The following is a 25638-nucleotide window of genomic DNA, read 5'->3' on the forward strand; positions in this document are numbered from 1 at the left end:
AGTTGTTGACCACTTTCCTTGCAGGATGGTACTGATGGTGGTTGCAAACCAGAGTGCAGGAAACTGCCAGGTTGCCTCTGTTGACTTTAGTCAATGGAACACCAAGGGCAGCATATGTAAATGCACCTTCAACACTTTTCTTTCTAATTGCCCAGGGTATACAACTATTACGAATGGACTGAACATCAACATTAGCCCATGCCATTTAGGAGGGGCACTGTCCCTACCCAGACAACAAACAAGCCAGACTGAATAGAGAGAACAAATACAAAGTCAGAACAGAGTGAGCCTGCTGGGCAGAAAGACTGATATCACATCTTCTGTGACCAATGCACAGGCACACAGCTGGTAACTGTTAATTAAAACAAGTGATAACCATGACACTTCCCTTCATAAAAAACCCCACCCACCTTCCTCTACCACTTGAACCAGAATGACCTTACTATGATTCTTTTTCAAAGACCAGAGTTGCCCATTGATATTCTTAGGGTAGCTCATCAGTACAACAACAGGAGTCAAAAACACCGGGGGGGGGGGGATCACCATTTAACAATGGAAAGGCCAGCACCAAAGTCAGCACACAGCAACCCTTACTCAGTATGAAAGAGTCACAAAAGAGTGTCACAATGGAGGAACTCTTTCACATAGGTCCTTGCCTCCCTCTTGTGATTATTCCATGCATGAGAAGACTGAGGTGGATTCTTCCTCCAACACCACTTCAAAGCCACAGGACTTTTCTATTCCCTTACCTGTATCTGAATCTTTCTGATCTCCATTTGTTCCAACAGTGAAAGGCAGCTTCCGTTTTGTTGCTCTCTCCTTCACTTCTTTGCCGCCATCACTCCGCTCCAATTTTGGAGTCTTGGTTAGAGAAACCTTATCTTTATCCTAAAAAGGAGACAGAAAAACAGGTGATTTTCAAACAGGTCTAGTACCTTGGCGAAGGCTCTTTTCCTGTCCCAGAGGCTTCTCTACTGAAGTGATCATCCCTCTTAGCCATAGAAGTATACACAGAACACTGCCAAAAGCCATAATGAAAGCCTGCAGACATCGGACTAGGAGAGGGCCTATATTATGTCTTAAAAATGCATCACTGCAGTATTTTAGCCTTTGTTGGACTATCCTGAAAGTCTTGATTCAAATCCTGGTTCAACCCTGGTAACTATGGGGATTACTGTGATTTCATGTGCTTCCAAAAACATAAGCATCACGGGCATCTGATGAATACTGCTTTTGACATCACCTGTGATAGCTAGCAAAAACAACTTACTAGTTTACCATGGCTTCTGTGAGCCTGAGAAATGGGGGGCTTCCACAGAAATTAAAATTTACCAAGCGTAAAAACAGAAGATACAGAAGCTTCCTGCTACAATTCACAAACATGCCACCTGCAAATTCATTGGGTCAATCCTCATCCTATGAATTTTGTCTTAATGAACCAATACAGATGCCTGACTCATTTGAAGCAGGTCTTCAGAAATTAGCTGGCCTCAATGCAGAGAGAATAAGCTGTCTAGATGCTGCTTTTAAAATGGACTGTTCCAGCTTCATAGAAAGCCACTTTCCTGAAGAAGGAATATAATGAAACCCTAAACAGTTTGGGGCCTGGGTATCTCAGGAATAATCAGCCCCATTATGAAACAATCTTCATGTTCAGATCTGCAGGCAAGGCCCTGACAATGCCATCAGCTGTGGTGAACAATCTGATGGGCATCTGGAAGCAGTAACTCCTGTATCGCTCTCAAATTGCAAAATCCAGTATCCTCAGCATTAGGCTATGCTTCCACCTTCATTGTTTCAGGAAGAGTAAGAAGACACCTTTTTTTCCAACTTGCCTTTCACCTGTTATCACTGATGTAATTTTTTTTTAAAAAAATGCATAATTTGCCTTCAGCTGAGTGTTAATCGCCCTTAATACTTTTTAAGTGGAAAGGCAGAACTAAAATGTAATAAACAACTAAGTGAGCATCATCTAATCGATGCAACCACATTTCAGGTTTCTATTCCCAGCTACAATGCCAAAAGTAGCTAAGGGTAGAATTGCATTTTTACAGCAAAAATACTTAACAAGATACATATGGAGGCAATGCAGCATATCTGAAAGAAATGACTGCACGAGAAAAGACAGCTGGAACTTGCACAACAAAATAATCAGCAACTGCATATCCTAGAAGGCCCAACAATGGGTTACTATACTTACACAGTTGTAAAATGCAACAATGAATTTGCAAAGCAACAGTAGCTGAAAACCTATTGCTCAGCACAAGAAAATTCATAATGTCCAGTCTAGTTGGGATGGTTTAAAAAACACCCCCCAACAACTGCAGGAGGGACAATTATCATCCAAAATTAACATCAGTGTATCTGTTGCAAGGACATCCAAACACAATACGCTCTCTCTCTCTCTCTCTCTCTCTTTTATATATATAGCACTATATATATATAGTACTATATATGACAATTTGACAAATTGCTAGCTCCTTATAAGAAAAAGAGGTCATAAACTGTTTATAAAACATTGCTTAAGTTTTTCCTTAAAAAAAAACCTTTGTAACTGAAATATCTTCCTCCAAAATGGCAGAGAGATTTTTCTTGTGCTACATTTCATTGTCAACTCATGGTATTAGAACAGACTGGCACTTAGCAGCTTGTTGCAAAGCTTCCCAGACGTTTACAGGATCGCCATTCCAGCCAAGAAAGATGTACTCAAAACATATGTTCTGTTCTCATCAGCGTGTCATTTGGTCCCCTCTGTATGCAGAAAAGGAAGGGGGAGAGGGAGAGCAGGAGGGCCACCCCCACCATGAGGAGGAAAATGTGATCACAGCCTGCTGTTGGTCTCACGCCTAACCGCTTCCCCCTTCCATGAATATTTCAGACTCTCTACTGTCACTCTAAAATCCCAGTAAACAACAGCAGCAAATCCCAAAGCTGCTTCTGGCTTTACATCTGGGTGGGGAGAAGACTGCTATTTTAAAAGATCTTGAAGGAGCAGGATGGTTTCCAAAACCCTAATCTGTTTGAAGCATCTGCTATGAAGCCAGACAGCAGAATCCAGTGACTTGGGAGCCTTTTATGGAAAACCTCTGACACAAACAGAGCAGGAATATCTTCTGCATGGAGATTAGGCCACATCGTAGATTTCGCTTTCCCTAAATGAAATGTTCCACAAGGAGGCCAAAGCTGCTGAGTGACTCCCTGCAATGCTTCACACTGTAAATTTGGAAGATTGAAAGGGAAATCAATGGGCCCCAAGGCAGACAGATCATCTCAAGAGATTAGGGCAACCAGTAGATCTATACCTGCTTGTTTGGAAGGGCTTCTTAGTCAAAGCCACATATGCTGCCTGAAGGCTAACCTGATTTCTCATCTTTAGGCTTTTCACATTAGGCACAGTGTGGCAGACGATTCTTTTGATTATACCCCACAGTAAATGAAATGAGACTAATCCCAAAGGGGGGGGGGGACCACATCAGGAACTACATCTCTCAGTTACGCTTCTGAAATTTGTACAGCAACAAACAGACAAACAAGGCTCACATTTATGACTAAAAGGTTTTGGAGAATTATTTCATTTCCTCTGCACCCCTTCTGGCTCTGCAGTGCCCAGCTTAATGAAAACTCCTGCAGGATTCAAAGGCTAGTACCCATTTGTGAGATTTTAATGGTCTAATACAGGTATCACCCACCCTTGTTTTCAGATTTCAATTTAAGTTTTAATGAATCATAACTAATTTCCTTTGAAACATGGAGTACAATGCCAAGGCCATGTGTCCACCTAGACAGATGAAATGCTTGGTGGGGAGTGATGACCAAATGCTCTGGCAGAGGTTTGGACTCAGTAACCCTTGTGGCACCTTCCAGTTCTGTATCATTCCATGATTCTACAAAACTGGATACAGAAAATGGAATTATTACTTGTTTGTTCTGGGATTTGCACTGGAAAGCTTAACACATAATTGACTTTAACATGCTGGGTATGTGTTTCAAAGAGGGGCTTCCACTCAGTGAAAATAATTGTTTATGGTAATCTCATCTGCAGATATGACCAAGATGACCGTGGAATAGAAATTTTTCAGGAAACCAATTTTTCTTTGTTTTTCCAAGGACATCCCCCCCCCAGTGGAGAAACTGGAAACTTTGAAGAATGTCAGTAGCAGGTTTGGGGGGGGGGGGAGATCTTTGATGAAATATTTTCTCTTGGGGGATAAGTGGAGTTTTTTTTTTTTCTAAAGCAAGATTTTGCTTACTTAAAATTCTGCAAACTGCTTAGTATGAAGATCTGTATGTAGGACAATCTATAAAATTAAAAAACATCCATTCCAGTGCACACTGAATACAGATTCTGCACCCACTGATAGGTTGGCGGAGGCTTTCATCTCATGAGTTAACATGGAGAAGAGAGGCCTCACTTCTTGTGAATGGCTGCTCAGATTCTTCTGGCGACCTCTGGATTTGTTTAGTACTGTGGATGGTCACAAGAAAAACAGAAGGATTTCCAGCCAAATAATGGACTTTCTTTTATGAATTACACAATTCATGGTTTCTGTTTTTCTCTCCCCCCTCCCACACTTCTAAGGTAGGAAAAAACAGGACACATGGAACTTCAGTCACAGGGAATGGAGCAGTTTCCAGCTCTTTTGGAGTACAAGTGATAGTGCTTGGACAAAACAAAGGTATGGCAGAGCACAATTCTACATGCTAAAATATCAATGAAGCATTTTCCATTGTTACAGCGGCACAGTAGGTTCAGGGCTGATGTGTGAATTAAGTATTGCAGATATTTATTGTGCTGCTTCCCAATGCTGTTGTGTTCCACCTCACCCAACATGGCTTCAGAATTTCTGGAAATGTTACATCTTGACTCCCATGTCAGCCAAGCAAGAATGGAGCAGGAAAATACTTGTGCTAACCCTTGGGGCAATACCTCTCCTCCCAAGGTGGAAATGCATAACCACCAATCCCTGGGCTTTGTGCCTGCCATATACAGGCTTCAAACCTGTGTGTACACTGGAAGGGGGGGGGGGGAGAGACTGACTGACTGGCTCTATTCTAGGTCAATGTGCTTTGGCAACACAAAAAGGGGGGCAGCGGCGTGCAGCTTTGCTTTTATTAAACATATGTAACTGTGTCAAAATTTTAGCCAACCTAGCCTCTTCCTTACAAGAATGAATCACAAGAATAGAAAATTAATTATTCTTGTTCATGAAAGAGTACTGATCAGAGCCCACGCCACTGCCTTAGAACAGAAATCCCCTTGTTGACTGAAGGGAGGGTGGAGGGAAACCACACAAAAATGTGTTCTGCCTCACTCATAAGATTGTGTGGCACATGGCTCAGAGTATGGGCACAGTCATAAGACCACACCATCACAATACATACAATGTGCCTTCCTCTTTCTGTGTTCCTTTTTGCTATGGACTCTGTATATGGTGGAAATTTGTTCTCCTTTATTTATTTATTTTCCACAAAAAAGAGTGTAATTCCATTGTTCTGCTCTACCCATTTGTCTTCATAGCAGTCTCACCAACCTAAAGGAAAACCTCAAAAGGTACATTCCAACCATGCAAACTTTGCCACGTTTTTTGTAATCCAGCAAACCTGGAATTGACCTTGGACATTTTCAACAGTATGCTGTGCAGTTTCTTCATAAGAGTCCAACTGTGCTTTCATGGACAGAGCCAGGATTAAGCAATACTGAGAAAGTGTGGTTTTTTTAATTATTATTATTAACATAACGAAATAAAGGAGGACTTCCATATTCATAACAAGGGAGTTCTTCCTCACTGATGAAAGTATTTGCCTACCAGAAAAAACCTTCAAGAGTCAAAATAAAAACACATTTTAATTTCTGTTTTAACTGCTCAGAATCAAAATAACTTTGCCTTATTTTCTGACCCATTAATGTAGAGATGCAAAAAAAAAAAAAAAAAAACCCTGTGCATGGAATGTGCTCTTTACATACAGTTTATTCTGCTACTGCATTTTTAAATAATTTAGCAGGTCACAGAACAGCAGACAGCAGTGGGAGGGATAGCCAAAGGAGCAGTGATGTAGGAGATGAAGCCCTGCCCAGCTCAGCCTACCAACCATTTTCTCAGCTACTGCATGCATTTGTATTCTCCCAGCAACAAATGGCCCAGAAATCAGCTGGTCACAATCCACAATGAAGCTCCAGATATGCAATCTTATTTCAGGAAACAATGCCTTGTCCCTTCTTGCTTAAGAAAGGCTGAAGAAGTCCCTACATACTGGATAGCAGAAGGACAGTGCTTTTGATAATCCTGCAGAAAAATGCAATGTAGCAAGAACTGAGATCATTTTTCTACTGTTAGGCTCAGGTATTGCATCTTTTTTCTTACAGCTACTCCAAAAGTCTTTTTCTACATATTCTTGTAGAGCAACCTTGAAAGCAATGCATCATTCAACTGCTGGCTTCCCACTATGGTGCCTCTTTAAACAATATTCAAAACCCCTGTTTCTATCATAAGGAATGAATCTCAATGAATTGCTGTGCTCACAACACAACCCTGGAAACAGAGGCCGCTACATCTCATACTTCTGAGGACAGCAAGAGAATGCAGACAGCTTATTAAAGTACGTAAGCATGTGCAAATATTCCAACATGAAAGCCAGAGTCCCAGTTAAACCCTTGAAACTGGGATTTCTTAAACAATAATACACTTATGCAAAAAGCTCCATGCTGAGAATCTCAGAATGCCAGCAACAAGGGGTCAATTGTACCAAACATATACAGCAAAAATTACAATTCCAGTATTGTTTGCTATTTAAAAACAGATTTCACTGGGTTAGTATTCATTTCACCCTCTGTGGCTTTCGAAGAGAATGCTACTGACTCTCTTCTGAGCTCAGAACTCACTAAATTCTCAGCATCTTTTGTTTGTTTGTTTTTGTGCACAGAATTATAAAAAACTACAAATAATTTCCTCATTTTACACTCTGGCAGATTCATTACATCACTCGTTCCTCATTATGTCTGTAACCAAAGTGTTTTGCTGAGTATAAGCCTATACTTAAGTTTTCTGTATATTCTATTGTGAACTGTCTTGAGCGCAAAAAGGTGTTGACTGAAATAACTGTGATAAATAAATTACAGTGAAGGATTGACTGAAATTAAACAATGAAATTAAGCGATACAGTGCTCAGTGGTGTTAGACTAAAGGCAGGGATGCCCAAGTTCAAATTCTCACCCAATCAGAAATTTCACTGCAGGACCATAACTAGTGGCCATCTCTCCAGCTCATCTACTTCACAGGACTAACAAAATGATAGAAGACTAGGAAGAAACATTGTTCCGAGCTCTCTGAAGCGCAAGCAAGATAAAAACTGAATTGAATGACTTAAACTGGTTGGTCACAAGTAAGAAACAGGATGGTGGACTAGACCAGAGCTTGGGAACGGTTGCTGGGGGGGGGGGGGTGTAGTTTGGGACTAAAGCTTCCAGAATCCCAGTCAGCATAGGCAGTAGTATTTCCAAGCCCCAGACTAGACAGACCTTTGGTCTTCCCTGGTAGATCTCTTATGTTCACTGGCAACAGAACCATTCTTGCTACCCTGTTTCCCTGAAAATAAGACCTAACCTGAAAATAAGCCCTAGTATGATTTTTCAGGATGCTCGTAATATAAGGCCTACCCCAAAAATAAGCCCTAGTTAAATGAAACCCCACCCTCCACTATTGTGCAGCATTGTGCAGCAACCAGAAGATGGCATGACTGCAAAATAAAACATCCCCTGAAAATAAGCCCTAATGCTTTTTTTAAAGCAAAAATTAATATAAGAACCTGTCTTATTTTCAGGGAAACACGGTATATCCATGAGTGCAAGCAATACATGGATTTGGACTGCAACACCTCCAAAAGCTTCAATAAGGAAGCTCCCCTCAGAAATGTTAAAAAGCTACAACCTTCAGGATCTGTAAGAAAAAAAATCCAGAATCAAAACTGCCTGGAACAGTGGAGTCAGAGTATCTTGAAGACCTTTGTTGAAAAATACTCTACCAATGTGTCTACCCGCTTTTAGTAGGCCTGGATGCTGCACACACACTGTTCGATAAAACAGCACTCATATGCAATCTATGCTCTTGAAGCAGATTCATCCATACGTACAAAAGTGTTACTGGAAATATATGAGGCTGAGGACATACTTGAATTGTCTTTCTATGCAGGATGGCCAGACAGGATGAACAGTTAAGACTCTGCACTTCCCTGAGGTCTGAAGAGTACATCAGTAGCACCATGCAATCCATTCCCCCAACCCCCAAAAGCCAAGTAAGCATCCAGAGAGATGTGACAAAGTTTCAAGTACATACACTATGGACTCTTATGGTTTGATGGGCCTCCTTAGTCGTCTCTCTCTTCCCCTGCCATCTCCTTCTCTGCTGAAATGGTACGTTTTGGAGGGTGGCGATTATTTTACCATCATTCTATGAAATGACTTTGCTGTCCAAGGCTGAGAAGCAGTAGTATCGACCCCATCTTCTCACTCTCTTAATGCCAACATACAAAGAAAGTGATTGTTGTGAGTTTTTCGGGCTCTTTGGCCGTGTTCTGAAGGTTGTTCTTCCTAACGTTTCGCCAGTCTCTGTGGTCGGCATCTATCACCCATCTACAGAAAAAGACAAAAGCCTATCTCACAGCCATAAATACTCCACTCCCAAGCCAACTACACCAGAGCACAGAGTGCTGTCCTCTGAAGATGCCGGCCACAGAGACTGGCGAAACATTAGGAAGAACATCCTTCAGAACACAGCCAAAGAGCCCGAAAAACTCACAACAACCATTAGATCCCGGCCGTGAAAGCCTTCACAAATACATACAAAGAAAGATTTGGGGGTATGAAATTGTTTACTCTCAACAAAGCTACATGGAAAAGCAGGAGGAGGATGAAGAGAAGCTGAGCAAAAGAAAATCCTATTCCTCTTGCTGACTTAAAATGGGTGCCCGTCACCACGGGGCACTGAAAACAAGTGGAACTCTTGAAATGAAAAAGTTGGGTTACTTACCTGTAACCATGGTTCTTCGAGTGGTCATTCTGTGAATCCACACGAAAGGGTTAAATCAGCGCCAGCGATGATCCTTTCGGAATGTTCTAGAGCTAAAAAGAAACAACATTGTAGATTAGGCATACTGCGCATGCTCCTCCCACCCAGCCTTAGTTCCATTTATCCGCCACCTAACAACAGCGATGAAGCTGAGAGTAGAGCACAAACATACAGTGACGGATAGAGGGGAGGCCGGGTGGGATCGTGTGGATTCACAGAATGACCACTCGAAGAACCATGGTTACAGGTAAGTAACCCAACTTTCTTCATCGTGGTCTTCTGTGAATGCACACGAAAGGGTGACTAGCGAGCTGACTCACCGGATGGAGGGACGTCACTGAAGGACTGATGTTAAAACCGCTCTACCAAAAGAAGCCTCCTTCTTCGCTCTGACATCCAGTCTGTAATGTTGGATAAAGGTAGAAGAAGAGGACCATGTGGCAGCTCTACAAATATCTGGAATCTCGATGCCACGCAAAAAAGCCGTAGAAGAGGCGACTGCCCTGGTGGAATGCGCTCGAAGCCCTTCCGGAGGGTCCTTATGTAAGAGTTCATAGGCTAGCGAGATGGTGGCAACAATCCATCTGGATAAGGTAGACGGTGACGCTGGTAACCCTTTCTTGACACCAAAGTAACAAAGAAACAGTTTATTAGATAACCGATATTCCTTGGACCGAAATACATAAAACGCCAGTGCTCTGCGGACGTCCAATGTATGAAGCATGCGCTCTGTATCGTTGGACGGATCAGGAAACAACGTGGGTAGAACAAGGGGTTTACCCAAATGAAAGTCAGACACCACCTTAGGCAGAAAGGAGATGTCGGTGTGGAGAACAACTTTCTCACGAAAAAACTGTAAAAAGGGGTAGTCCACCCTAAGCGCAGCCAATTCGCCGGCACGTCTGGCGGAGGTGATAGCTACAAGGAAAAGGGTTTTAAGTGTTAAGAACTTCAAATCACATTGAGCCATAGGTTCAAATGGAGGCCGCATAAGGGCATGAAGGACCAATTGCAAAGACCACTGAGGAAGCGGTGGAGGAACTGAAGGCCTGAGATTAGCCAAACCCTTCAAAAACGCCTTGAGTGTTGGATGCGCAAAAAGACGTGAAGCCGAAGAACCATACGGCTGAAAAGAAACCACAGCTGCTACATATACCTTCAACGTAGAGATGGAGAGGTTGAAATCGAAGAGATAACGAAGAAACTGGAGTAGGGTAGATAAGGTCGTCGGAGACGGGACCAATCCCCTGGAGGCCGTAAACTTCAAGAAACTTCTCCACTTATAAGAGTAGAGTTTTATAGTAGATGGTTTCTTAGACATCGCCAGGACTTCCCTGATTTGCGGGATATCCTCCACGCGTGGAGGTGAAGTGTTTCTAAGTCGGGATGGAGGACCTTGCCCGCCTGTTGTGTCAGTAGCTCCGGGAAGAGAGGAAGACGTAGAACCTCGCTGGAGATGGACCGTAACGTGTGAAACCACGGTTGCCGGGGCCAAAAGGGTGCTATCAGAATGGCCTGCGCTGCGTCGTCTATGATCTTGATCACTGTCCTCTGAATGAGTGGGAAGGGCGGAAACAGGTATGGAAGGCCCTTGTCCCAATTGATCATGAACGCATCCCCGGCTGAACCTGCCCCTCTGCCGGCTCGGGATGCATAAACAGGGCACTTGCGGTTGTGTACAGTGGCAAATACATCTATGGTCGGCGTGCCCCAGAGTTGGCAGATGCGTTGGAAGGTCGCGCTGTCCAGCTGCCACTCGTGTGTCTGTGTGGTACGTCGACTGAGATGATCTGCTATCGTGTTGTCCTCTGTGGCAATGTGCACAGCGACAGGAAAAACATGATGGCGGTAACACCATTCCCAAAACATTACTGTGATGAGAAGCAGAGACTGTGAACGTGTCCCTCCTTGCTTGTTCACATAGTACAGGGCCGTGGTGTTGTCCGTGACTACCTGGACCCCACGACCCTGCACTAACGGCAGGAATGCCTTGAACGCCTTGAAGATGGCCATAACCTCTAAGTGGTTGATGTGTAGAACCCTTTCCCGCTCCGTCCACAGGGAATGTATTCTGTGAGGGCCGCAATGTGCACCCCAACCAGTGGTGCTGGCATCGGTGGTCACCTGCACTGACAGCTGGAGGGAACGAAATGGGCGACCTATGGTCAGGTGAGGTGTGAAGGACCACCATTTGAGCTGTCGAGCCAGCTCTCTGGTAACCGGGATACGTTTGGTTTGACGGTCTGTCTCCGGGTTGAATTGGGCTAGTAACCACGCTTGAAGAGAGCGAAGTTTCAACCTGGCGTGAGCTAACCCTGGGGTGGTTGAGGCCATCAGACCGAGAAGGTGTTGGGCAAGCCTCGCTGGTACCGATGCCCCTGGACGAAACTCTCGTACCGCCCGACAGATCTTCCGTATGCGGTCTGGTTGAAGAAAGATGCGACCCACTCTGGCATTTAACTGCGCCCCTATGTAATCGACAACCTGTGAGGGCACTAGGCGAGACTTTTTGCTGTTGACTGTTAGACCTAGGCTTCTGAGAACATGAAGGACATATCTTTTGTCTTCCAGGGCACGACGTTTGGAGGAGAAGACTACTAGCCAGTCGTCGATATATGGGAATACCTGGACCCCGTTGAGACGGAGAAAGGCGGCCACTGGCGCCATACATTTTGTGAACGTTCTGGGAGCCGTGGCCAGGCCGAACGGAAGGGCCAGGAACTGGTAAACGGTGTTGTGAAAAAGAAACCTGAGGTATTTGCGATGGTGAGGGTGGATCGTTATATGAAAATATGCATCTTTTAAGTCTATGACCAGAAACCAATTTCCTTTCTTTAACAGGTGGATTATGGTCTCCAACGTGACCATACGGAATCTTCGAGGCCGGAGGTAGGTATTTAGAAGTCTTAAGTCTAAAATGGGTCTGACGCCTTCGTCTCTCTTGGGGACAGCAAAATACCTTGAATAAAAGCCGTCCTTTATGAGAATGTTTGGAACTACTTGAATAGCGTTCTTCCTTAGCAAGGAAAGAACTTCTTTTTGTAGAACTGGATCTGATGACGTAGACCGTACCTGCCCCAGGGGAGGTGAACTTGTAAACTCCAGAAGATAACCGAACTGGATGATATTTAGCACCCAAGAGTCTGTTGTAATAACTGACCAGTTTTGGAAATAGGGAGAAAGCCTTGTACTGTGTTGTGTTAAAACGAAGGCGTCCGGGTCAAAGATACTGTTTTGCTTTTTTTGCAGGCGGCTTGACACCCTGACGGCGCTGGGAATGCTGCGGACGGTAAGTATGTGAGGATGAAGCAGGATTGGCTGACCTGGCTTGAGAATGCGGTCTAAACTGTTTGTACTGAGAACCCTGGGAAAACTGATTGTAAGGTTTCTTCCAGTTATATCTCGTATACCTAGGTTGTGGCTGTAGGTAGTACGATCTGGCAGTCTTCTTGGCCTTGTGTAACTCTTCGAGATATAAATCGGTCTTTTCGTTAAAAAGGCCAGAAGCGTCGAAAGGGAGATTTTCTACCTTCGCCTTGACGTCATCCAGAATGTTGGCCTCCCTGAGCCAAGCATGTCGCCGCAAAGTGACAGCAGACATAAGAGTCCTAGCTGAAGCTTCAACAGAATGTTTTGTGGCTATGCGAAGATGCTTAGAAACAGTTTGAGCTTCTTCATAGGTATTAAGGAAGTCCTGTCTAGTGTCCTCAGGAAGCATCCGCAAACCGGGTAGGATTTTAAGCCAGAGCTGCTTCTGGTACGCCCCCAGAGCAGTCTGATAGTTGGCCACTCTCAAAATGAAGGAGATTAATGAATAAATTTTTCTACCCAAGACCTCAAGTTTCTTTCCCTCCTTGTTCGTGGGAGTGACATGAGACCTCCCTGTTGGTCGGGTACAGCTAGTCTCTACTATTAATGAATTGGGAATCGGGTGCTTAAGGAGAAATCTGGCATCCTCTCCAGATACACGGTAAAGATTCTCAGTGCGGCGAGATAAAGAGGGAGTGTTGGACGGTTGTTCCCAGAACTCCTTAATCATAGCGGCCAACGGAGCCAGGTAAGACAACGTAGGTGGAGGAGACCTCTCACTGCTGATGTCGCCAAATATTAAGTCCTCCTCAGCTATAGTAGGTGCATCAACCTGAAGTTTAAGAACTTTGGCAAGCCTGGTAAGCATCTGGGAATATGAGGAAAAATCCTCCGATGGCGAGGAGGCATGCGGGTCCCCCGTATCTGAGCCAACAATTTCAGGAAGTGGCAAGTCCCCTTGATCATCCTGTTGGGGTTCGCCTGCTGACTCAGAACAACTGTCCGAAAAGGAAGAAAAGTCCTGAGAGGAAGGTGAATGTCCTCTCTTGCGCGGCACCTTATGAGGCTTCGTCGGTTCTTTATCCGGTAGTTGGGGAATTATTGATGAAGGAGCAGAAGAAATAGGGGCAGACGCCTCCTTTGGTTGTTCACGCGGTGGAAGTACGGGATCGACGTCGACTCGACGTCGACGTCGACGATGAGGCGGCGACGAAGAAGAGGAGGAGGCATAAATGTATCTTTCCTTCCTCCGACGTCGATGTCTCTCTTGCGACGTCGAGGACGATGTAGATGTATAACGTCTCCGATGTCGACGTCGATGCTTCCGCGGGGGCGAATAGGATGACGAGGAGTCCTCCGATGAAGACCTATGACGGCGCCGAGAACGTCGATCGGGCGATCGACGTCGATGTTTAGAAATATGCTTCGTCTTGCGCAGCCGTTTCCTCGGGGTCGAAGAGTGTCTCGACGCCGATGAGGAGGAATGAGCCAAGGACGCCTGCCCGGTAGACACAGGGCTGTGAGGCGGAGATACCAAGCTTGCAGTGGCACTAGCAAGCTGGTGCGGTGTCGGGGATAGGACCCGAGGAAGACTCACTGGCTCAGCCTGTCTAGGAGGTAGCGAAAGCGGTACCTCCGACAGGGGCTCTCCGTCTCTTGGAAACTCCTCCAGAATCGGGGACGGGAGAGAAGCGGAAGCAGAAAGTAACTGCTCCGTTGTCCCGATGTCTTTGACCTGCTTTTTCTTCTGCTGTTTTGCAGGCTTCGCCGATGGAACCTTTGGCGCAGACGACTTTTTTGCAGCCTTCTTAGGTTTGTCCGTAATCTTGCTCTGAGCCTTGGGACAAGGTGGTTGGGCAAGGCTAGAGGAGGTAGAGGGAACAGCCGCCGAGGCAGGAAGCTCCATAGTTGAAGGTTGTGAAGCAGCCAGCGTCGCGTTCCAAAGATGGAATTTCAAACGCTGCTGGCGCGCACGCAGGGCAGGTTTAGTAAAAGCCCTACAGTGCCTACAATCTTGCGGGGAATGTGCCTCCCCCAGGCAAAAAAGGCACTTATCGTGCCTGTCCTGAAAGGGGAGCTTCCGATCGCAGGTGACACAGCGGCTAAACGGACCGGACGGGGACATAAGCCGCGAACAGGGAAAAAGCGGCCGCAAGGAGACCGTTGGTTTAGGCGGGAAACCCACGCGTCTCGTTAAAAGAAGGGAAATCCGAAATGCAAAGTCCGAGAAGCCAGTCCGTGTCAGGATAGGAGATTTAAGGGTGGTCTAGGCAGTCCGAGTCAGAAAAAAACCGATTTTAGCCAAAAACGCAATAAACAAGCAGGAGCTCTAGTCGAAAGGAACCACTTCGCACGGCGGAGAAATGGAACTAAGGCTGGGTGGGAGGAGCATGCGCAGTATGCCTAATCTACAATGTTGTTTCTTTTTAGCTCTAGAACATTCCGAAAGGATCATCGCTGGCGCTGATTTAACCCTTTCGTGTGCATTCACAGAAGACCACGATGAAGAACTACATTTTACTGCAAGCACAGCAGACTTCATCTGGTTAGGGAGACACTATACAGATACATGAGCATATACACAAGGGGAACTGAATTGAGGCAGAGGCTGTGAAAAGGCTTCAGTAAAGACTGAAAGTAATCTAGGTATCCTAAGGCAGTGGTCTCCAACCTTGGGCCTCCAGATGTTCTTGGACTTCAACTCCCAGAAGTCTTCACCACCACCTCTGCTGGCCAGGATTTCTGGGAGTTGAAGTCCAAGGCTAGGGACCACTGTCCTAAGGTGTTTCCACCAGTGTGAGGTTGGAAAGTAACATTACAGTTGTGTGTTCCATGAACTGCTAACTCTTGAAGGACAACACCAACACTCTGACTTCACCATGACCTTTTCACTGCTTGGATCCAAGCCCTGAAACAGATTCAACAGCAGAGTGAATTCACATAAGTCCCTACTCAGATAGGGAGCCCAGGCCAACGGAAGGCATGCTGGCACAGGCCTTTTGGAAGTGTTGACAAACACAAGATACTTTAAAAGGCATGGAAGTGTATTCACTGCAACCCCTAGAAGCAAAAGGATGACCAGCTGCCTTTCATTTGAGTCACGGCTTCAGTTCAGAGCAGTCAAGCTAACTAAAAAGCAATGATCCTCTGTCCCAGTTTGCTTCCACCCACTCACTACTTCTGGCCCCTTGTGAACAGGAAACTACACCAAGTTTAAAAAATCAGGAATAAACAAGCAAAGAAGATCCTGTCTTCAGCTCTTTCAAGATGTTGTCACTGCACTACTTTATATGAGGGCAAGGGAGCTGCGATCACACCCTGGTTGCTGGCTCAGAGAAGGGAAATCACCCCAGAGGGAGACCACAGCTGCGATACAATGATAACTGCAAGCAGGATCTGAAGGCCTTTGGAATGGCCCTCAACAGATGGGACACCTTGACATCTGAGCGTTCAGCCTGGAGGCCGGCGGTGCATCATGGCCTCTCCCAATTTGAAGAGACACTTGTTCAGCAGGCCGAGGCAAAGAGGCAGTCCCGAAACAAGCAAAACCAGGGAGCTGGACAGGGGACAGATTGGATTTGTCTTCAGTGTGGAAGGGATTCTCACTCTCAAACTGGCCTTCTCAGCCACACTAGACACTGTTCCAAGTCCTCCATACAGAGCAGGTTATCGCAGTTTCGCGAGACTGAAGGATGCTTAATCAAAATCAGTATCACTAGAACAATTTGTGGGTAAAAGAAAGGTTACTTACCTGTAACGATGGTTCTTCAAGTGGTCATTCTGTGAATTCACACAAAGGGTTAATACCAGCGCCAGCGTTGGGCCTCTCGGAACGTTTTCTAGCTGCAAGAGAAAAGTAACAATGTTTAGGACTACCCCTACTGCGCACGCCCAGCCTAACCGTCCCTCAGTTCCATTTGTCCGCCATAGGCCCTCGAGTCATAGAGATGCCAGTGACAGACAGACAGAGGGGAGGCCGGGCGGGATTGTGTGAATTCACAGAATGACCACTTGAAGAACCATCGTTACAGGTAAGTAACCTTTCTTTCTTCATCGTGGTCTTCTGTGAATGCACACAAAGGGTGATTAGCACGCTTACTAACCGGATGGTGGGCTGTCACTGAAGAGCCGATGCTAGCACTGCCCTCCCGAATCTGGTCTCCTCTTTTGCCCTCACGTCCAACCTGTAGTGGGTTATGAAGGTAGAGGCATTGGACCATGTAGCGGACCGGCAGATGTCGGGCAGGTCAACGCCGCGGAGTAAGGCAGTCGACGAGGCTACAGCCCGGGTAGAATGGGCTTTAAGTCCTTGTGGAGGATCTCTGTGGTTGAGCTCGTAGGCGAGGGCGATGGTCGATACGAGCCACCGAGAGAGCGTGGACGGCGAGGCCGGGCAGCCCTTCTTTGGGCCAAAGTAACAGAGAAAGAGTCTGTTGGCCAGGCGAAAGTCTTTGGTCCTGGACACATAGAAGGCTAAGGACCGTCGAACATCAAGCATGTGGAGCATGCGTTCAACGTCAGTAGTCGGAGACGGAAACAAAGTTGGCAGGATAAGCGGTTGATTGACGTGGAAGTCGGAGACCACCTTCGGAAGAAAGGAGACGTCCAGGTAAAGCATAACCTTGTCCTTAAAGAATTGGAGAAAAGGTTGGTCATGACGGAGAGCTGCCAGCTCGCTAGCTCGACGGGCAGAGGTAATAGCTACCAGGAATAGCGTTTTTAAAGAAAGCATCTTGAAGTCACAGGTAGCCATGGGTTCAAATGGGGGTCTGGATAGGGCATGCAGAACCAAATGTAGGGACCACTGAGGGAGTGGAGGACGAACGGGAGGTCGGAGGTTAGAGAGACCCTTCAAAAACATCCTGACAGTGGGATGGGAGAAAAAGCGGGAAGAGGGAGAAGCCCTGGGCTGGAAGAAGACAACCGCAGCCAGGTACACCTTGATAGTAGAGATAGACAGGTGGAAATCGAAGAGGTAACGGAGATACTGCAGAAGCGTAGACAGAGACACAGGGGAAGAGGCGAGATCCCTCTGCTGGGTAAATTTCAGAAAGCTTTTCCACTTGTAGGCATACAAGCGAGACGTGGAGGGCTTGATGGCGTTGGTCAAGACCTCCTGAATTTCTGGACGATCCTCCACGCCGTCAGATGGAGCGTGTCGAGGTCGGGGTGAAGGACTTCGCCTGCTTCCTGGGTCAGTAGGTCCGGCCACATCGGAAGGGTTACTGAGTCCACAGCCATGCTGACTAGAGTGGGGAACCACACTTGGCGAGGCCAAAAAGGTGCAATGAAAATGGCCGGAGTCATTGAACGTCGGAGTTTGATCAAGGATCTCTGTATCAACGGGATCGGTGGAAATATGTACAAGAGACCCTGGTTCCATGGAATCATGAATGCGTCGCCGAGCGAGTGGTGACCGAGACCTGCCCGGGACGCATACCGGGAGCATTTTGCGTTGTGAGGGGATGCGAACACGTCCAGCACTGGGGTCCCCCATTGGCGGCAAAGGTCCTGGAAGACCAGAGGGTTCAGCTCCCATTCGTGAGTCTGATAATGAAGCCTGCTCAGAGTGTCCGCAAGTGTGTTGTCCTCCGTGGCTACATGGATGGCCACTGGATAGATATGATGACGGTAACACCATTCCCAAAGGAGGATGGAGAGATACAGGAGTGAGTGAGAGCGGGTTCCTCCCTGCTTGTTGACATAATGCATTGTGGTAGTGTTGTCCGTCACCAGCTGAACTCCGCGGCCGTGCAGGAGAGGAAGGAAGGACTTGAAAGCCTTGATAACCGCCAGCAGTTCCAGGTGATTGATGTGGAACATGGCTTCCTGTGGCGTCCAGAGGGAGTGAATGGTGCGACGCCCGCAGTGCGCCCCCCAGCCGGACGGACTGGCGTCCGTTGTAACTTGAACGGTGAGACGGAGTGGACGAAAGGGCCGGCCAACCGTGAGATGGGGTGTGTACATCCACCACTGGAGCTGCCTGGTGAGCTCCGGGGTGACACGAAGTCGTTTCCTTTGACTGTCCATCATGGGGTCGAAAAGGGTGAGAAACCAAGATTGGAGCGACCGGAGTTTGAGGCGAGCGTGCGCGAGCGCCGGCGTCGTAGAAGACATCAGGCCGAGGAGGTGTTGGGCGTGGTGGGCTGTCACCCGAGCACCGGGAAGAAATTTCCTGATGGCTCGTCGAATCTTGTGTATTCTTTCTGGGGGAAGAAAGACTCGACCCTTTACAGCATCCAAACAGACCCCTATGTATTGAACTGTTTTGGAGGGAATGAGCTGAGACTTCTGTTTGTTGACAGTGAGACCGAGATTGGAGAGAAGATACAGGATGAATTTTGTGTCTTTCAGGGATCGCCTTCGCGAGGTGGAGACTACGAGCCAATCGTCCAGGTAAGGGTAAACGTGAATGCCCCTGAGACGAATGTAAGCTGCCACCGGAGCCATGACCTTGGTGAAGGTCCGGGGAGCTGTGGACAGACCGAATGGTAGGGCCTGGAATTCGTAGACCGTGTCCTGAAAGATGAACCGAAGGAACTTGCGGTGGTCGGGGTGAATAGTGACGTGAAAGTATGCGTCCTTTAGATCTATAAGGACGAACCAGTTGTTCTTTTTCAGCAAGTGCATTATGGACTCTAAGGTGAGCATCCGAAACCGCCTGGGTCGCAGGTAAGTGTTTAGGAGTCTTAGATCGAGGATGGGCCTTATGCCTCCTCCGCTTTTTGAGACAGCGAAGTAGCGGGAGTAAAACCCGCATTGTATGTCGCGAGGTGGTACTGTAGAGATGGCATCTTTTTCCAAGAGAGATGATATTTCTTCCTCTAGTGAGGAGTCGAAGGGAGAATGAGTTATGAGACCTAGCGGAGGAGATCTTATAAACTCCAGCTGGTAACCGTGCTGAATAATTTTCAGAGCCCAAGTGTCGTTTGTGATGACAGACCAGTTGTGAAGAAACGGTTGAAGACGGGTGGTAGGTGGTGAATGGGTGAAAACGGGGGGCCGAAAGTCAAAGATACTGTTTTTGTTTCCTGCCAGGTGGCTTAAAGGGTTGGCGGCGATGGGGAGGACGAGGGCGGTATCCCTGATAACCCTGGACAGAAGAAGAGGACTGGCCAGAGCGCTGCTGAGGTAGGTGCTTGTAAGGACGGTATTGCTGGGAAGATTGATACTGTCCATAAGATTTACGCCATTGAGGGCGTCGCTGTCTAGATTGAGTCTGAACAGAATAGGACTTAGCAGTTCTCTTAGCCTTGTGAAGGTCTTCCAAATGGGAGTCGGTCTTTTCGTTGAACAGCCCGGTAGCGTCGAAGGCGAGGCTCTCAACCTTTGACTTGACGTCCTCCATTATGTCAGCAGAACGGAGCCAAGCATGGCGCCGGATAGAGATGGCCGACATGAGGACTCTGGCAGAGATTTCTGCTGCATGTCTGATGGAAAGACGTTCATACTTGGATACCGTCTGAGCTTCCTCATAGGAGTTAAGAAAAGCTTGCCGGGTGTCTTCAGGTATCATTTTCAACCCCGGTAACAGCTTGAGCCACAACTGTTTGTGATAAGCTCCCAACACAGTTTGGTAATTTATGACTCGAAGTAGCAGGGTGACAAGGGAGTAGATTTTCCTGCCGATGAGTTCCAGCTTTTTACCCTCTTTGTCAACTGGGGTAACATGGGCTTTGGCCGAAGGCCTTGAACAGCTTGTCTCAACAATGAGTGAGTTTGGAATGGGATGCTTGAGCAGAAAATGAGTGTCAGCCCCATGAATCTTGTAGAAGTGCTCTGTGCGACGAGGGACATTAGGTGTAGTCGCAGGCTGAGCCCAGAACTCCTTGATGGCCTCCATAACCACAGGCACAAAGGCTATACTGGGGGGAGCGGTACTGTCCCTCTTGATGTCCCCAAAGAACAAGTCCTCTCCCGGAGGGGAAGGGAGATTCAAGTCCAATTTGAGCGTCTTGGCAAGCCTGGACATCATCTGAGAATAAGAGGAAAAATCCTCAGATGGAGAAGGAGCGTGAGTATCGCCAGTATCGGAAAGCACCAGATCACCAGGAGGTAAATCATGCGGTGGCAAGGGTGGGGGTTGCTCCTGATCGGAGTCAGAAGACCGCTCCGTGGACACCTCATCTGGATCAGAGGAGAAGACATCCCTCTTCTTCTTTGGAGGAGGCTTCTCGATGCCGACCTGCGTTGTCGGGGGTCGAACTGGGACCACGGATGGCGCCGAGGTGGAAGGGGCCGGTTGCGGTGGAGGGGCAACCGGTACCGTAGGAGGGTGGTCTTTGGCTCGAATAGCCCGGCGTCGGCGTCGAGGGCGGGTCGACTCCGAAGAAGAAGACACATATATGTACCGGATCTTTTTGCGGTACCGGTCTCGGGATGCGGATGTCGACGACGAAGAAGGAGACCGCGAACGGTCGCGCCGACGTCGATGGTGTTTACGACGCTTAGGGCGGTCGGAATCCGCTGAACGGGAAGAAGAGGACCGACGTCGATGCTTGCTACGACGTCGATGAGAGCGGTGCTTCTTCTTAGAGCGTTTACGCTTAGAGGATTTTGAGTCCGAGCGATCGCCAGAGTCGGACTGAGTGGAAACTCGATGCCTCTTCTTCGATCGTTTCCGTCGAGGAGACTTCGACCTCGAGCGGCCGGAGGAAGGGGACCGACTCGGGGAGCCATGCTTCTCCGTGCGAGAACGTTTGCCTCGAGGAGATTTCGACCTCGAACGCACAGGTGATCGAGGTATCTTCTCTCGAGGGGATCTCGAGTCCGAGTGTACGGACGAGATCGACACGGGAGGCGACCCCTGGCCCGCAGGAAAAGGGCTATGTGGGGCAGAAGCGAGGCCAGTAGTGACAGCGACTAACTGGCTCGGTGTCGGGGAAGACCTTCCCGAAGGCGGTAACACTTCAGTACGTCGAGCAGGAGGAGGCGCGGGTGCCTCGGACGAGGCCCCGAAGCGCCTCGACAACTCCTCAAGAATCGGCGATGGGATGGAACCCGAGCTCGGAGAAAGTGGAATGGATGTCATCTTAAGCTGGGCGGCCGCCTTAGCTTTGGACGATTTCGACGGCTTAGCTTTCGGAGCCGGAGGGTCGGGGTTCGAAGCAGGAGCGGCCGATTTCGACGACGCGGATTTTTTCGACATTTTAGAAACTTTAGAGACGACTGACTGAACAGGAGCTGCTCGAGAAGTGGAAGCCATTTCCCCCTCCGAGGGCGCCGTGGAAGACAACGTTGACTCCCACAGATGAAGTTTAAGGCGCTGTTGGCGAGCCTTGAGAGCGGCCTTAGTGAAGGCTTTGCAGTGTGGGCAAGCTTTAGGATTGTGCAACTCCCCCAGACAATACAGGCAAGTATCGTGGCCGTCCTGATGGGGAATTTTGCGGTCGCACACCACACACCTGCTGAACGGCCCGGAAGGGGACATAGGGCAGTAAGGAAACCGAAACGACAAGTCCAAGGATAAGGCAGAGCAGTCCGAAAACAGTCCGAGTAAAGCCAGAAAAATACACTGGGTCGTCAAGTTGAAGGGAAAAAGCGCTAGGGTAGTCCGTGAGCGAAGCTGAGGTCAAAAGCCAAAAATCAGATAGATAGATCGCAATAAACGCAGCTAAGACGAGAGGCTCCAAACCGCTAGGCGGAAAAATGGAACTGAGGGACGGTTAGGCTGGGCGTGCGCAGTAGGGGTAGTCCTAAACATTGTTACTTTTCTCTTGCAGCTAGAAAACGTTCCGAGAGGCCCAACGCTGGCGCTGGTATTAACCCTTTGTGTGCATTCACAGAAGACCACGATGAAGAACAAAGGGTTCCTTTTGAGGCAGGCTTTTAAGTGATGTGTCTAGGGACTGCTCCTTTATTTTTTTGAAATTTAGATATTTTAATTTTTTTATGTTGTCAGAATTCTTTTTAATCCTGACTAATGTTTAATTGTTTTTACACACACACACACACACACACACACACAGAGAGAGAGAGAGAGAGAGAGAGAGAGAGAGAGAGAGAGAGAGAGAGAGAGAGAGAGAGAGAGAGAGAGAGAGAGAGAGAGGACTCTGCAGTGTGAAGTATAAAGTGTTGCTTGTGTGGATGCTTTACATGCAGCATCCTCCCTATATGGATGTATATCAGAGGAGCAGTGGTGCCTTGCAAGACGAGCGCTTCGTTTAACTATGAAATTGCATAATGAAGAAGTTTTTGCAATCGCAAAACGATGTTTCCTATGGGTTTTTTTCCGCTTTGCGATGATCGGTTACCTGCTTCGCTAACCAATTATCGCAAAACGAAGATTTTCGCACAGCTGATCGGCGGTTTCAAAATGGCCACTGAGTAAAAAAAAATGGCTGCCCGCTGTTTTCTGGGACAGATTCCTCGCTGCACGGGCAGCGAAAATGGCCGCACTATGGAGGATCTTCGCTGGACGGTGAATTTCAAGCCCATAGGAACGCATTAATCAGGTTTTAATGCGTTTCTATGGGCTTTTTAAAATCGCTTTACGATGTTTTCGTTCTACAGGGATTTCGCTGGAATGAATTAACATTGTAATGCGAGGCACCACTGTATATGAAGATCTCTCTCTCTCTCTCTCTCTCTCTCTCTCTCTCTCTCTCTCTCTCTGTGTGTGTGTGTGTGTGTGTGTGTGTGTGTGTGTGTAGAGAGAGAGAGAGGTATAGCAGTTTTAACTGCTATTATTGAATGATTTTTCAATTATCTTACAATGGAGAGAAAGGTGGCATACAAATAAACATATAGGGAAGATGCTGCATGTAAAGCATCCACACAAACAACACTTTATACTTCACACTGCAGAGTCCTATACAGCTGCATATGAAACATCTGCTAGTGGGAAAACCAAACAAAGGCTGACATAGGTTGCTCTTTCCACCCTTCATTCAGTTCTCTTAGAAGAACTCGCATCTTATTTTACCATTTGAAAAACTCAAGGTGGCTAACAACAAAAACATCCCACACAATACAATAAAAGAAACAGGACAAGACATCAAAGCATACAGCCAAACAGAAACATGCTCTTTCTGGGATGGGGAACACATGGCCCTCCTGGTGGGGGCTTGGCTGCAACTCCTGTCAGCTCTAGCCAGCACAGCCAAGGGTGAGGGATCTGTGAGCTGCAGTCCAACAGCATCTGCAGAGGAACATGCCCCCTCATCACTGATGCAAAGTGTTCCACACCAAGCTAAGCACTTCCCTTTATAATTTAATATAATTTCTGGCTTACAGAACTTCTCTCTGTACAAACAAATCTACTCTTCTGTTCAAAAGGAGGAGTGAGATAGAGAAGAACATCTCATTGTATTTCTCTTCAATCTCAGCCTTGCTCACTATGACTACAGAACAGAAACAGTGAGAACAGTGCTGAGTGCCTTGCCAAAGAACTTTTTTAAGAATAAAAAACAGAACAAAGCATAAGAACTGTTGTGAAGGAAACATATTGTTTACCCATTCATGATTCTGGGGCAGAATTGCCTAGTCCAACAAATATTCCAGACTAAGAAAACAGAGATGTTGAGCTACCGTCTTGTTACAAAAGAGAAATAATGAGTGAAATAAGAAGGTGCGTATGAGAAAGTCACGGTACCTTTTTCCCAGTTTGTTTCTCCACCATGTCGTTGCTGAGAGAGAAATCTTCCGATTGTGGTGTTTTAGAACACCCACCCTTGGGCATCGTTCTGCCTTCCTTACTTGGCCTTCATTTATGCTGCCATTGCTTCATCATCAACAGTCTGCAGTAAGAAAAGAAACAAAGAGATGTTTAATTAGGACTTTACAAAAATAGAAGGGGAAAAATGCAAGAGTAATTAGGTAAGGTAAAGGTTCCCCTTGACAAATGTCCAGTCATGTCCAACTCTAGGGCGCGGTGCTCATCTCCGTTTCCAAGCCGTAGAGCCAGCGTTTGTCCGTAGACAGTTTCCGTGGTCACAAGGCCAGCGTGATTAGACATGGAACGCCGTCACCTTCCTACCGAGGTGGTACCTATTTATCTACACACATTTTTATATGCTTTCGAACTGCTAGGTTGGCAGGAGCTGAGACAAGCGATGGAAGCTTACTCCGCTGCGTGGATTCATCAAACTGCTGATCTTTCGACCTTGCAGACCAGAGGCTATGTGGTTCAACCTGCAGTGCCACCGTGTCCCACAAGAGTAATTGCTGTTTCATCAAACAGAGGTCCTGGACTGGCAACCCTGGCACTCTGCTTTCATGGCAAAATGGATGTGCAGCTTCCCAAAGCTGAGAGGAAAAAGGGCCTTGGCTCTAGATGCACTTGCAAAAGAGTCAAGAACTGACATAGGTTCCCTTTGTGCATAACAGAAGGCAGATCACCTCCCCAAACACCATCTGTAGAAGAGCATCTTCTTGTAGTCAGTGACTCCCAAGAACAAATTATTAAATATCCCTTGAATTACCCTGCTTGTTCAGACAGGTTCTTTGTTCGTCTGTACTTGCAACCACATGGGTACCTTTGGTAATCACTGGAGTCTATGCATAGGGTTCATGCAATGAAACTGAGCCACATATTGGGATTTGTGCCTGAGAAATACACTCTGGTAAAGGAATATTTCTAGAAATAAGTAGAAATTAAAAACTGTGAAGGTGACATTTGATGTTCTCACCATAGTTTGTGAAGTGTTCTTCCCCTTTAACACAGTAATGCCTTTGTACATGGATTTAGGTGAGGCACAATTCAGGAGCACAGCAACAAAGCACTGTTGCCCTTGCTATGAGTTGCCTGGTTACAGGGCTGAAAAGAAACTGCCATCTGCAATACACAGCAGTAGCAACAACAGCAGCAGCAGCAGCAGAAGTCTGCACTGGAACAGATATGCAACTTGGTATGCAGTCATATCTTTATTCTTTTTAGTGAGCAAGCTACCACCTACTGAAGTTTGTAACTACTGCCTTTAAGGCCCATAGAATGCATGCAACCACCTTACTCTATCAAACAAACAAACAAACAAACAAAAAAGACGACAAAAATGTTGTGGCACCTTAAAGACTAACAGTTATATTTAAATGTGAGCTTTTGTGGACAAGTCCACGTCTTCAGGTACTTTATGCTGTCTGCCATAGAGAAAGAGATCTGAAACCAGCAAGCAATGGATAAAACTGTTCAGAACAGAGAGGCCCCTGATTCCCCAACTGGTTAGGTGTGGGCAGGACAAAGGGCAGAAAAAATGAAGAAAAGAACAGAAAAAGTAAAAAAACCCAGAAAGGTTCCACTCTCAGTCTCTCAATTATTTGCATAAATGTT

The 25638-nt window shown here is 46.9% G+C and overlaps 1 protein-coding gene and 1 long non-coding RNA gene across 6 annotated transcripts in view; one reads left to right on the forward strand and one right to left on the reverse strand.

The window, feature by feature from the left end:
• The window catches only part of ANKRD11 (ankyrin repeat domain 11), a 168245-nt gene that overhangs the window by 46874 nt on the left and 95733 nt on the right, over positions 1–25638 (reverse strand). For all 5 annotated transcript variants that reach the window (XM_072980649.2, XM_072980650.2, XM_072980647.2 and 2 more), the window contains 2 exons: positions 23965–24109; positions 750–888 (listed from right to left, as the gene is read on the reverse strand). In XM_072980649.2, coding sequence (XP_072836750.2) covers positions 750–888; positions 23965–24051 — 226 coding nt within the window. In that variant the 5' untranslated portion in view covers positions 24052–24109. The remainder of the gene's footprint in view (positions 1–749; positions 889–23964; positions 24110–25638) is intronic.
• On the forward strand, positions 16112–17652 carry LOC144584420 (uncharacterized). Its single transcript, XR_013538651.1, has 2 exons — positions 16112–16980; positions 17441–17652. It is a non-coding gene; the product is annotated as an uncharacterized LOC144584420 (long non-coding RNA).

The sequence above is a fragment of the Pogona vitticeps genome, chromosome 10 (assembly GCF_051106095.1).
Source record: "Pogona vitticeps strain Pit_001003342236 chromosome 10, PviZW2.1, whole genome shotgun sequence".
In the NCBI taxonomy this organism is placed as follows: Eukaryota; Metazoa; Chordata; class Lepidosauria; order Squamata; family Agamidae; genus Pogona; species Pogona vitticeps.